Below are 13781 nucleotides of genomic sequence, written 5' to 3'. Positions count from 1 at the left end.
CCTCGATGTCCTCGGAGAGGTCGGGCAGCTGGGAGAGGAGGCGGCTGAGGGCAGGACTGCTGGGCGAATCGGGGAAGGCGTCCTGGGGCTCCACGGCCTCGAGCCAGCTGAACAGCTCCTCCGTGCCGGGGATGTCCAGGTCGGCCAGGAGCTGGTCCTGCAGGTGCTGCAGCAGCTGGCTGTCCCCTGCCAGCTCTGGAAAGGCCTCGGCGAAGGCATCAGGGCCCAGCTCGGGCAGCTGCGGGGGCTCCTCAGGCACCTGCGGGGCTGTCGCCGCTGAGGACGAAGCAAGAAAATCCCCCAAGACGGGCGATGTCAGCTTTCCCATGGCTCATGGGTGTGGGGCGACAACGGGGCGGCTGTGCCAGCGCCAAACTCACCGTCGGGCGTCGCCGTCTGGGTGCTGCGGGTCGATGGAGCCAGGAAAGGCTCGGGGGGAGTGGGGTCAGGCAGCGGGGGCCCCTGGTCCTCGCTGAGCCCCACGGCGTGGTCGCAGGGCTCCGGCAGCTGCCCCTGGCTGCTGGTCACGGTGCGGGGCGTGGGGAGCGCCTGCCCCCGGAGCCGAGGCCCCGGGACGAGGGGTGGCGGGGGCCTGCGGTGGGCGGGGGCCTGCAACAGGCAGGTGCCTGCGGGGTGCAGGGGCTCCCCGTGGAGCACGGCCCTGGGCCCCAGCCCCAGCGCATGGTGGGGCACCAGTGTCCCCGTCACCATGGGCTGTCCGCACTGGCAGACAGGGGCACAGGGAAGAGCGGTGTGGGGGAGCTGCCCCACGGGGGGGAGCTGCACCGGCTGCAGGTTATGCCCCATGGGGGGGAGCTGCACCGGCTGCAGGTGGTGCCCCTCGGGTGGGAGGTGCACCGGCTGCAGGATATGCTCCTCGGGTGGGAGCTGCACCACCTGCAGGTTATGCCCCACGGGTGGGAGCTGCACCGGCTGCAGGTTATGCCCCACGGGGGGGAGCTGCACCGGCTGCAGGTTATGCCCCTCGGGTGGGAGGTGCACCACCTGCAGGTTATGCCCCACGGGGGAGAGCTGCACCGGCTGCAGGTTATGCTCCTCGGGTGGGAGGTGCACCACCTGCAGGTTATGCCCCACGGGGGGGAGCTGCACCACCTGCAGGTTATGCCCCACGGGGGGGAGCTGCACCGGCTGCAGGATATGCCCCACAGGGGGGAGCTGCACCAGATGCAGGTGGTGCCCCTCGGGTGGGAGGTGCCCCCCAGGTGGCAGCTGCGCCACGGGTGGGAGCTGCAGCACCTGCCCCTGGACCTCCGGCACCACGTGCCAGACGGTGGCCTGGGGCAGCGCGTAGGAGAGGGTGGGTACCTGGGGGGGCTGCAAGGGCACCGCCATCGCTCCGGGGAAGGAGGGCAGCAGCCAGGCAGCCACCGTTGGCGGCTCAGCTGGGACAACGAAGGGGGAGTTGGGCGTCTGCGGCACCGGCGGCAGCCGTCTGGGGAATCTCTCTGTGAGGAAAAAGGGCGCTGGGCTGAGCTCTCGGGCGCTGGGCTCGCCGGCAGGGCCGCAGCCCCGGGAGGAGCGGGAGCCCGCTGCTGTACCTGCCATGGTCGCTGGAGAGTGGGGCGGTTCGTTGGGGAACCCGGGCAACGGGGGCTCCGCCCCAACGGCTGACCAGCCCCTCACCGCCATCTTGGTGAGGACTGCAGTTTCTCTACCCAAGCAGGCTTCCCAGCGCCATCAGTTTCCATCCCCATGAGCCTTTCCCGTCCCAGTCTTCATTTGCCAGGCCCAGGGGGGTTTCGCACTCCAACACTTTCCCCTCCCAAGGATTTTCCATCCCAAGACTTTTCCATCCCAAGACTTTTCATCCTCCCGGCGATTTCCCATCCTGACAGTTTCACAGCCCAATAGATTCCCATGCAAACTATTTCCCATCAGCACGAAGCGTTTCTTAATCCCATGAGATCTCATCCCAAAGACTTCCCATCCCTTGGATTTCTTTTCCAACTATTTCCTACCCCAATGAATCGTACCCACCCCATTCAAGATTTCCCATCCCAATAATTTCCCATCCCAAGAGAGATTTCCCTACCCCAATGCTTTTCCTTTCCAATGATTTCCTCCCCAAGGAAGATTTCCCATCCCAATGCCTTTCCTTAAGGATGACTTCCTCCCCAAGGAAGGTGTCTCATCCCAATGCTTTTCCTTCCCAAGGAAGCTTTCCCGTCTCTTTCATTTCCTAGCCCCATGGCTTTCCAGCCCAAGGAAGTCTTCCCATCCCAGCAATCATTTCTCATCCCACTCATCATTTCCCATCCCCACGATTTCCCATTTTCACCATCCAAAAGACAGCTTAGCCAGCCCACAGCTAGAGAGAGATCCCAACAGGGATTTGCACGATTCTGGTAGATTCAAGGGCATGGACACTTGGCGTGCTAACGATTGCACTTTATTCCAGAGCAACACAGATCAGCGGTACCAAGAGCGCTATGATGAATCTGGCGAAGATGTAGATAGATGGTTCTTGCAGGTATTACCAGGAAATAAACAGGTGTCTGCACTTCTCTCTAGCTACCTTAGTAAAAGATCGGAAGGGTAGAGCACTAATTAACAGTAGCATTATTAGAGGCACTACTGTGGCTGTGAAAATCCATCAGGAGGGCCAACTTACCAATGCCTGCAAGGCAAATGCACTTAGGATGGGTTTTCTTTGTCAAGACTAAACTTACAAGAGGTTCAAGCTCTCCGCAGCAGTAGCTGTGCCCGCAGGACTCAGGTGCTGCCTCGGCCAGCAGGCCCAGGCAGGTGGGGCACGTCTCATCCCCGGGGGCCTCTGCTGTCAGCCCGCGGGGCGGCTGGCTCGTGCTGCCCGCGGCCTCCCTGCCGTGGAGATGCTCGGCCACCGGGATGGAGGCTGCCCACTCCTAAGCACCTCTAACCAGCAGGACCTCGAACCCTGAAGTCTCCTCTTCCACCAGCAGGACGTCAGCGTCTCTTGTTCCACCAGCAGGACATCGGCGTCTCCTATTCCACCACCAAGACCTCCATGCCTTGAGTGCCACCAGCAGTACTCCATGCGAGCTGGACGCTCAGGGCACTTATGGCCACCCACCTTTGTGAGGTCAAAGGCTGACAGTGACTCTCTGCTGACCTCACACGGCTCTTGGGCACCCCGATGGCAGCACTGACGGCGCTAAGCTGACTGCCATGAGCAAAGGCTGACATGAAATGGCTGCTGCGCAACGCCAGGAGCAATGTCTGCCGGGCCGGGGGTTCGGATGGGAGCTCGGCCTTCGGCCTGGGAACTGCGCCTGGGAGCCAGGGACGTCCTCGATGTGCAGCTGGACACCTGGGCCTGAGAAAGCAAGGTTTCTTGAAAGAAAATTGGAAACATCGTCACCTAGTGGCTGTCTCAGGGGGACGGATCGAAACGCACAGCATCTCTTGGTTACCTGAAGTGCTGGTGTCCTACGCCCTCGTATGTCTCAATGACATAAAAAGGGACAGATTTTTACCCCAAATGCAGCTCCTTTCTGTGGGAAGCTTCCCGTGCTGCGCATCCTCCTCTCTTTCTAGCGTGTGGCTTCGACTTTAGGCGTGTTGTTTTTTCTCCTTGTGAGAAACAAAGTTGTGTTTTTGCAATAGAAGGTGTTTTTGCAGTGGAAAAATCCACTAACCTTGCATATGCAAAAGTGGCATTGTGTGTGGCATAGCAGTGGGGACTCTGTTAAGCAGATAAGGGGAAGGTCCCACTGTCCCAAAATCACGAGGATAGCTAAGAAAAACAGGATGAGCAGTGCGAGATCAGTAAAAGCAAAGATCACGGGCCCTCTAGTCACAAGAGAAGAAGGAAAAAATAAAAGGATAAGGAGAAATTAACGGTTGGTCAAATAAAATTGTACATATATGGTATAGTAGTGCGTCGAGTAGGCTGTGAGCCTGTAGTACTCAGCCAATGAAGAAACAGGGGAGAAATCAGGTGTCGGGTAATAGGGAATACACGGTTATGATAAACTTTTACTGCGCGCTCCTGCTTGCAGGACGCCCGCCATTGCAATCGCGAATAAAAAAGCTCCACAGAAGATCCTGTCTGAAGAAAATTATTGAGATTTTTCTCAGGGTTTAGGGGCTCGTCCCGGATCTTGTTGCCTACCAGAGAGTTCTTGCTACCACAGACAGGAAGGTGCACCCTCTGATTTCAGCGGTCCCGTCAGGGGTGGTGGCTTGTCTCGGGATGGCTGACAAAGGACTGAGACTGTTCATCTGAAGACAGGCTCTGAGAAGAACTGGGGAGAAAGGAGGCCAATACAGACAGACCACAGAGCACAGCCCAGACACAGCCCAGCCAGAGCACGTACACAGCACAGAGCGCACAGACACAGCCCGGACACAGCACAGACACAGCACGGACACAGCACAGAGAGCACAGACACAGCCCGGACAGAGCCCAGACACAGCTCAGACACAGCACAGAGAGCACAGACACAGCCCAGCCAGAGCCCAGACACAGCTCAGACACAGCACAGAGAGCACAGACACAGCCCGGACACAGCACAGACAGAGCCCAGCCAGAGCACAGACACAGCACAGGCACAGCACAGACGGAGCCCAGACAGAGCAGAGAGAGCACACACACAGCACAGAGCCCAGACACAGCACGGACAGAGCCCAGACACGGCCCAGACACAGCCCAGACACAGCCCAGACACAGCACGGACACAGCACGGACAGAGCACGGACAGAGCACAGAGAGCACAGGCCCAGCACAGAGCACAGGCACAGCACAGACACAGCCCGGACACCGGAGCCGTTATCCCAGCATGGCAGCAGCAAGGTGACAATGTGCTCGCCTGGAGGACAGCTGAAATCTTTCCGCATGTCTCACAGCTCACCCAGAGATCGGGATCACCTGGTTACTGCTGCTTTTAGATGGTGGTCTTCAGCCTGCTGTTCCCTAGGACGGCCCTCCACTGGGGTAGTCTGCTTCGCCTTCCTATTGCTCCTTCCCCTTCTCAGTAGGACTCTCTTCCCTTACTAAACGAGATGACTTGTGCATCCATTCTTTCATCTTGTGTGTATCGGTGCCTGGGAATGCCACAGGGCAGTCCCCGGAGCCAGCTGTAGGGTCCGTCAGAGGGTTGGAGTGGCTGCAGGGCCTGTCAGCGGGCCTGGAGAGGCCGCAGGGCCCGTCAAAGGGGTTGGAGTGGCTGCGGGTAACATCCCAGGGCTCGGAAGGGCCTCAGAGCCCATCCCAGGGCTTGGAGGGCCTTCAGGGTGCGTCACAGGCTTGCATCAGATCAAGACGCATTTTCATAGACCCACACAATTTCTCTTGAAGGTGCTGAATTGGACTGAATAGTCTTCAAAACACACAGAGCAGACCCAGCAAACAAGCCGCTGGTGCTAGGAACTAGTTTTGTGTTGTTTGTTTGTTTGTTTGTTTTTCGTTAACTTTGTTTCATGAGAACAGATACCAAATGGGTATTTTCAGGCAAGGGCAAAGATGACCCTGGAGTTGGAGCTATCTAAAGGATGAATAACTAGGAATCTATTTACTCGAGAAGACCCTTTTGTAAGGAAAAATCCTACACACGTGCACTGGAGTTTGATACTAATCCATTTGTTGGAAACCACTGGAAAACAATGGAAAGCTATTCTAAGACGAAGTACCCTCATTCTAATACAAAAAATCACAGCCCTAGAGTGAGAGACCCCAGCCCAAGAGGAGACCCTTCCCCTCTGAGGATGCGCAGAATCATTTTGTCATGTCAGCCGTAGGCTAATTCTGGAACCTGTGAGAAGTTAGGGGATTGTACTAGCATGGAAATGTAGTGATAAAAGATTGTATCAAGCGTGGCGTGGAAAATCTTTCCATGTGCTGGCTTTGTGGGAAACCACCTGGTACCCAGACTCGCGCAGTTCTGAAAGAAAACTGTGTCTCGACCTGGTGTCTGGATTGGCTTCTTGCGCATCGGGTAACAAATCCAAACTTTTCTCGGACAACTTGGCGAGCTGTAAATCTCTGGCACTGCCAGCATCGGGGCACACCTTTCTAAAACCTTTTAGCAGCGCCGTAGGATACCACATTTGTTCAGGGCTGAATTCCAAAGCCATCGGAGGTGGCAATCGTGATAAAAACCGGCCCACATCCCCCCCCAGCCCTTGCCACATGTAGCCATCCTGCCTCAGGGCTGATCGCTGGCTGGAATTTTTAACTCCTTGTCTAACCACAGAGGTTGTCATTCGGGGACAAATACTGGGTTAAGTTCACCGTCGGTGCAAGAGGAGCACGTGCTACCTGCAAATGGGCAAAACCATCAACAAACATAGGCCAGCCCCCAGGGATCATAAACAACAAGAAAGGGATTAAGAAAAAGCACCGAAAAAGCACAGAAAAACAACACTAGAAAGGAAAAAATCAACATTGTGACCAGCAACTATCAATCTCAGAGAAAGCTTATAAGAAACACTCTTTTAAAACATTCCGGTCAGATGTGACGTTAGCTCAACCCTTTGTGCCCCAGCTTGGCTGCCAAAAAGTCTGTTGTGGTGTAACCCGGCAGGCCGCTCAGCACCACACATCTGTTCGCTCACGTCCCCCCAGCCTGAGTGAACATGCAGAGAATCGGAAGGAAAATAAAAGCTCATAGGCATTGATAAAGAGTTTAATAATAAAGGAATAGAAAATAATAATACAAATCATACAATACATTAACAAGACAATCAATAAAATTTATTAATGTAAACAATTTTTTCCCAGCCTAATGCTCTCCTATCACCACCATGATCACAACATCACAAAATATCACAAAAAATCCACCATGATCACAATATCACAAAATCACCTAGCAATTTCCCATCCCATCATTTCACACTAATGAATCCCCATCACCGTCATGACTTCCCATCCCACTGATCATTTCCTATCCCAGCAACCTCCCATTGCTGATCCCAAGGCTCAGTTCCCAACTCCCATCCATCCATCCATCCATCCATCCATCCATCCATCCATCCATCCATCCATCCACCCAGTTTCTCCCGTCCGTGCTGGCCATGCCCACATCCATTCACGGACTGAGCATGGGCAGCGGGAGCGGGCTGCATTAAATCCCCTCGGCATCCCACTGCCAGAACAACTGCAGGCAGAGGCGTTGCTGAGTGAACACCTACACTAGAGGAATTTAAGAAAAAAGGCTATAAAGCAGAGAAAGGACCAGAAAGGAAGAAATAAGCTTTCAATCCCTGCCATTTTGTGTCCCAACAAGCAGTTCCCATGCCCAAACTTGCCCATGCCAGGTATTGCCCATCCCAACAGCTTCCATCGCAACACTCCCAACACTCATTCGTGACCCCCCCATCTCCCATCCCCCCCCGTTGCCCATCCCTGACAGTGAGAAACACTGACTAGCTACAGCACTAAAGAAGGGTAAGGGCAAGCGAGAGGGGAAAGGGCTGAAGAGTGCGGCTCAAGCTGGAGCAGGTGCCTGCAGAGGTCTCTGTGCCTGCGTGCTGAGCTCAGCACCACTGGGTGCTGCAGGGGCCGTCGAGGAGCGCAGGGTCACGGGTAGCCGGCATACTTGGCTATGGCCCCGTCTTTCTGCCGCTGCGCGAAGAATTGCACAGGGCCGATCTTCATCTGGTGGGCCGCCCGCTGCCGCTCCTCCTGGGCCAGCTGCTTCAGGCGCTCCCGCTCGGGACGCTGCTGCAGCGTGATGGGCACCGGCTCCTCCTGCTCCTCCAGCGGCGTGGGCGCCGCGTCACCGCCTGCCCAGGGCCCCACGCAGGGCACGTAGTCCACGCAGGGCCGTGCCAGGGGCTGCAGCATGCGCGGCTGTGTGGGCAGAGCCCCCCGCTGCGCTTGGCCCCCCGCGGCTGGCAGGCACAGCGCTCTGGGCGCCTGCTCTAGGGCAGCGTCCCCTGTTCACGCCGTGCTGCCTGGTGGTGCCGGCACCACCTTCTCTTTGCCGCCAGCTGGGGATTGGGGGGCAGCGGGCACAGTGCTGGAGCCTGGCACTGTCTGCGCAGCGCTGGGCATCGTGCTGGGGCTGCTGGAGGTGGGCTGCGGCTGCACGCAGGGCAGCTGGCGCACTGGCCCCAGCGCCTTCGCCCTGACCCCCAGCGGCTGCAAAGTCTCGCTGGGGGTCTTTGTGCCCCGGCGCTGGCGCCGCAGCGTCTTGGCCCTGACGCCTTGGGGACAGAGGCTGTCCTGGGGCCGCACGGCACCGGGCTCCGCGCTCGGAGTCTCCGGCAGCAGCCGCGCTCTGCGGGGAGGCGGCGACGCTGCTCCTTGCCCCCCAGCAGCCCCCGGGCTTCGGGCTCTCTTGCTGGGCGCCCGGCTGTTGTTGGTCGCTGGCTGCTGCCTGCCGCTGCCGTCTTTCCTGCTGCTGCCACGGCGTCCTGGGGCCTTGGACATCCTGGCGTCCCTGGCACGGCGTCCCTGGCAAGGCGTCTTGGGGCCTTGGAGACCCTGGCCCAGCAGCATCTTCCTGTCCTTGCTGGGGGGTTTCTCTGTTGCTGGTCTCTTGGGCTGGGAGCTCTCCGCTGTCCCGGGGGTGCTGGTGGGCGCGCGGCGCTTGGCCCCCCGCTTGGTGCCGGTGGACGCAGGGGCAGCCAGGGGGCTCTTGAGGGGACCCAGGGGGCATTTGGGCAGGGGTGTCCTCTGCTCACTGAGGACTTGGGTGTCAGGGGACCTCTTGGGGGGACTCAGGGGGGGTTTGGGCAGGGGTCTACTAGGGGAACTGAGGACCTGGGTGTCAGGGGACCTCCTGGGGGGACTCAGGGGTGGACTGGGTAGGGGTCTACTAAGGGCACCGGGCAGGGGACTGGCTGCAGGGCTGAGCGGGGGGCTCAATGCCAGCACAACAGGGGACTGCACCAACAGCCCACCCCCAACCTTCTCGGGGTACACCCCAGGGGTTGAGGGTACCTCACCGAGGGCTCCTGTGGCTTCCAGTCCCTGCGTGCTCGGCTCCTCGATGTCCTCGGAGAGGTCGGGCAGCTGGGAGAGGAGGCGGCTGAGGGCAGGACTGCTGGGCGAATCGGGGAAGGCGTCCTGGGGCTCCACGGCCTCGAGCCAGCTGAACAGCTCCTCCGTGCCGGGGATGTCCAGGTCGGCCAGGAGCTGGTCCTGCAGGTGCTGCAGCAGCTGGCTGTCCCCTGCCAGCTCTGGAAAGGCCTCGGCGAAGGCATCAGGGCCCAGCTCGGGCAGCTGCGGGGGCTCCTCAGGCACCTGCGGGGCTGTCGCCGCTGAGGACGAAGCAAGAAAATCCCCCAAGACGGGCGATGTCAGCTTTCCCATGGCTCATGGGTGTGGGGCGACAACGGGGCGGCTGTGCCAGCGCCAAACTCACCGTCGGGCGTCGCCGTCTGGGTGCTGCGGGTCGATGGAGCCAGGAAAGGCTCGGGGGGAGTGGGGTCAGGCAGCGGGGGCCCCTGGTCCTCGCTGAGCCCCACGGCGTGGTCGCAGGGCTCCGGCAGCTGCCCCTGGCTGCTGGTCACGGTGCGGGGCGTGGGGAGCGCCTGCCCCCGGAGCCGAGGCCCCGGGACGAGGGGTGGCGGGGGCCTGCGGTGGGCGGGGGCCTGCAACAGGCAGGTGCCTGCGGGGTGCAGGGGCTCCCCGTGGAGCACGGCCCTGGGCCCCAGCCCCAGCGCATGGTGGGGCACCAGTGTCCCCGTCACCATGGGCTGTCCGCACTGGCAGACAGGGGCACAGGGAAGAGCGGTGTGGGGGAGCTGCCCCACGGGGGGGAGCTGCACCACCTGCAGGTTATGCCCCACGGGTGGGAGGTGCACCACCTGCAGGTTATGCTCCTCGGGTGGGAGCTGCACCGGCTGCAGGATATACTCCTCTGGTGGGAGCTGCACCACCTGCAGGTTATGCCCCACGGGGGGGAGCTGCACCGGCTGCAGGATATGCCCCACAGGGGGGAGCTGCACCAGATGCAGGTGGTGCCCCTCGGGTGGGAGGTGCCCCCCAGGTGGCAGCTGCGCCACGGGTGGGAGCTGCAGCACCTGCCCCTGGACCTCCGGCACCACGTGCCAGACGGTGGCCTGGGGCAGCGCGTAGGAGAGGGTGGGTACCTGGGGGGGCTGCAAGGGCACCGCCATCGCTCCGGGGAAGGAGGGCAGCAGCCAGGCAGCCACCGTTGGCGGCTCAGCTGGGACAACGAAGGGGGAGTTGGGCGTCTGCGGCACCGGCGGCAGCCGTCTGGGGAATCTCTCTGTGAGGAAAAAGGGCGCTGGGCTGAGCTCTCGGGCGCTGGGCTCGCCGGCAGGGCCGCAGCCCCGGGAGGAGCGGGAGCCTGCTGCTGTACCTGCCATGGTCGCTGGAGAGTGGGGCGGTCGGTTGGGGAACCCGGGCAACGGGGGCTCCGCCCCAACGGCTGACCAGCCCCTCACCGCCATCTTGGTGAGGACTGCAGTTTCTCTACCCAAGCAGGCTTCCCAGCGCCATCAGTTTCCATCCCCATGAGCCTTTCCCGTCCCAGTCCTCATTTGCCAGGCCCAGGGGGGTTTCGCACTCCAACACTTTCCCTCCCAAGGATTTTCCATCCCAAGACTTTTCCATCCCAAGACTTTTCATCCTCCCGGCGATTTCCCATCCCGACAGTTTCACAGCCCAACAGATTCCCATGCAAACTATTTCCCATCAGCACGAAGCGTTTCTTAATCCCATGAGATCTCATCCCAAAGACTTCCCATCCCTTGGATTTCTTTTCCAACTATTTCCTACCCCAATGAATCGTACCCACCCCATTCAAGATTTCCCATCCCAATAATTTCCCATCCCAAGAGAGATTTCCCTACCCCAATGCTTTTCCTTTCCAATGATTTCCTCCCCAAGGAAGATTTCCCATCCCAATGCCTTTCCTTAAGGATGACTTCCTCCCCAAGGAAGGTGTGTCATCCCAATGCTTTTCCTTCCCAAGGAAGCTTTCCCGTCTCTTTCATTTCCTAGCCCCATGGCTTTCCAGCCCAAGGAAGTCTTCCCATCCCAGCAATCATTTCTCATCCCACTCATCATTTCCCATCCCCACGATTTCCCATTTTCACCATCCAAAAGACAGCTTAGCCAGCCCACAGCTAGAGAGAGATCCCAACAGGGATTTGCACGATTCTGGTAGATTCAAGGGCATGGACACTTGGCGTGCTAACAATTGCACTTTATTCCAGAGCAACACAGATCAGCGGTACCAAGAGCGCTATGATGAATCTGGCGAAGATGTAGATAGATGGTTCTTGCAGGTATTACCAGGAAATAAACAGGTGTCTGCACTTCTCTCTAGCTACCTTAGTAAAAGATCGGAAGGGTAGAGCACTAATTAACAGTAGCATTATAAGAGGCACTACTGTGGCAGTGAAAATACCAGCAGGACATCGGCGTCTCCCATTGCACCATGCAGACCTCCATGCCTTGAGTGCCACCAGCAGTACTCCATGCGAGCTGGACGCTCAGGGCACTTATGGCCACCCACCTTTGTGAGGTCAAAGGCTGACAGTGACTCTCTGCTGACCTCACACGGCTCTCGGGCACCCCGATGGCAGCACTGACGGCGCTAAGCTGACTGCCATGAGCAAAGGCTGACATGAAATGGCTGCTGCGCAACGCCAGGAGCAATGTCTGCCGGGCCGGGGGTTCGGATGGGAGCTCGGCCTTCGGCCTGGGAACTGCGCCTGGGAGCCAGGGACGTCCTCGATGTGCAGCTGGACACCTGGGCCTGAGAAAGCAAGGTTTCTTGAAAGAAAATTGGAAACATCGTCACCTAGTGGCTGTCTCAGGGGGACGGATCGAAACGCACAGCATCTCTTGGTTACCTGAAGTGCTGGTGTCCTACGCCCTCGTATGTCTCAATGACATAAAAAGGGACACATTTTTACCCCAAATGCAGCTCCTTTCTGTGGGAAGCTTCCCGTGCTGCGCATCCTCCTCTCTTTCTAGCATGTGGCTTCGACTTTAGGCGTGTTGTTTTTTCTCCTTGTGAGAAACAAAGTTGTGTTTTTGCAATAGAAGGTGTTTTTGCAGTGGAAAAATCCACTAACCTTGCATATGCAAAAGTGGCATTGTGTGTGGCATAGCAGTGGGGACTCTGTTAAGCAGATAAGGGGAAGGTCCCACTGTCCCAAAATCACGAGGATAGCTAAGAAAAACAGGATGAGCAGTGCGAGATCAGTAAAAGCAAAGATCACGGGCCCTCTAGTCACAAGAGAAGAAGGAAAAAATAAAAGGATAAGGAGAAATTAACGGTTGGTCAAATAAAATTGTACATATATGGTATAGTAGTGCGTCGAGTAGGCTGTGAGCCTGTAGTACTCAGCCAATGAAGAAACAGGGGAGAAATCAGGTGTCGGGTAATAGGGAATACACGGTTATGATAAACTTTTACTGCGCGCTCCTGCTTGCAGGACGCCCGCCATTGCAATCGCGAATAAAAAAGCTCCACAGAAGATCCTGTCTGAAGAAAATTATTGAGATTTTTCTCACAGTCTAGGGGCTCGTCCCGGATCTTGTTGCCTACCAGAGAGTTCTTGCTACCACAGACAGGAAGGTGCACCCTCTGATTTCAGCGGTCCCGTCGGGGGTGGTGGCTTGTCTCGGGATGGCTGACAAAGGACTGAGACTGTTCATCTGAAGACAGGCTCTGAGAAGAAGTGGGGAGAAAGGAGGCCAATACAGACAGACCACAGAGCACAGCCCAGACACAGCCCAGCCAGAGCACGTACACAGCACAGAGAGCACAGACACAGCCCGGACAGAGCCCAGACACAGCCTGGACACAGCACAGACAGAGCCCAGCCAGAGCACAGACACAGCGCAGGCACAGCACAGACGGAGCCCAGACAGAGCAGAGAGAGCACACACACAGCACAGAGCCCAGACACAGCACGGACAGAGCCCAGACACAGCCCAGACACGGCCCAGACACAGCCCAGACACAGCCCAGACACAGCACGGACAGAGCCCAGACACGGCCCAGACACAGCACAGACACAGCACAGACACAGCACGGACACAGCACGGACAGAGCACGGACAGAGCACAGAGAGCACAGGCCCAGCACAGAGCACAGGCACAGCACAGACACAGCCCGGACACCGGAGCCGTTATCCCAGCATGGCAGCAGCAAGGTGACAATGTGCTCGCCTGGAGGACAGCTGAAATCTTTCCGCATGTCTCACAGCTCACCCAGAGATCGGGATCACCTGGTTACTGCTGCTTTTAGATGGTGGTCTTCAGCCTGCTGTTCCCTAGGACGGCCCTCCACTGGGGTAGTCTGCTTCGCCTTCCTATTGCTCCTTCCCCTTCTCAGTAGGACTCTCTTCCCTTACTAAACGAGATGACTTGTGCATCCATTCTTTCATCTTGTGTGTATCGGTGCCTGGGAATGCCACAGGGCAGTCCCCGGAGCCAGCTGTAGGGTCCGTCAGAGGGTTGGAGTGGCTGCAGGGCCTGTCAGCGGGGCTGGAGAGGCCGCAGGGCCCGTCAAAGGGGTTGGAGTGGCTGCGGGTAACATCCCAGGGCTCGGAAGGGCCTCAGAGCCCATCCCAGGACTTGGAGGGCCTTCAGGGTGCGTCACAGGCTTGCATCAGATCAAGACGCATTTTCATAGACCCACACAATTTCTCTTGAAGGTGCTGAATTGTACTGAATAGTCTTCAAAACACACAGAGCAGACCCAGCAAACAAGCCGCTGGTGCTAGGAACTGGGTTTTGTTTTTGTTTGTTTGTTTGTTTTTCGTTAACTTTGTTTCATGAGAACAGATACCAAATGGGTATTTTCAGGGCAAAGATGACCCTGGAGTTGGAGCTATCTAAAGGATGA

At 58.1% G+C, this 13781-nt stretch overlaps 1 protein-coding gene and 1 long non-coding RNA gene across 2 annotated transcripts; both read right to left on the bottom strand.

Annotated features, from left to right (window-relative positions):
* Positions 1–2393: 2393 nt before the first annotated feature.
* Positions 2394–3532, bottom strand: LOC308183128. The gene is made up of 2 exons (XR_013942300.1): positions 3074–3532; positions 2394–2985 (listed from the first exon to the last, which is right to left on the bottom strand). It is a non-coding gene; the product is annotated as an uncharacterized lncRNA (long non-coding RNA).
* A 4966-nt stretch (positions 3533–8498) lies between these two features.
* On the bottom strand, positions 8499–10810 carry LOC308183045 (uncharacterized protein). Its single transcript, XM_080568580.1, has 2 exons — positions 9883–10810; positions 8499–9720 (listed from the first exon to the last, which is right to left on the bottom strand). The coding sequence occupies exons 1-2, from the start codon at positions 10363–10365 to the stop codon at positions 9247–9249; spliced, it is 957 nt and encodes a 318-aa protein (XP_080424706.1). The 5' UTR covers positions 10366–10810; the 3' UTR covers positions 8499–9246.
* Positions 10811–13781: the final 2971 nt, after the last annotated feature.

Source organism: Anser brachyrhynchus (genome assembly GCF_964034855.1).
Source record: "Anser brachyrhynchus genome assembly, chromosome: 26".
In the NCBI taxonomy this organism is placed as follows: Eukaryota; Metazoa; Chordata; class Aves; order Anseriformes; family Anatidae; genus Anser; species Anser brachyrhynchus.
The sequence above is the reverse complement of the archived record's forward strand: the minus strand, read 5'-3'. Positions and strand labels throughout refer to the sequence as shown.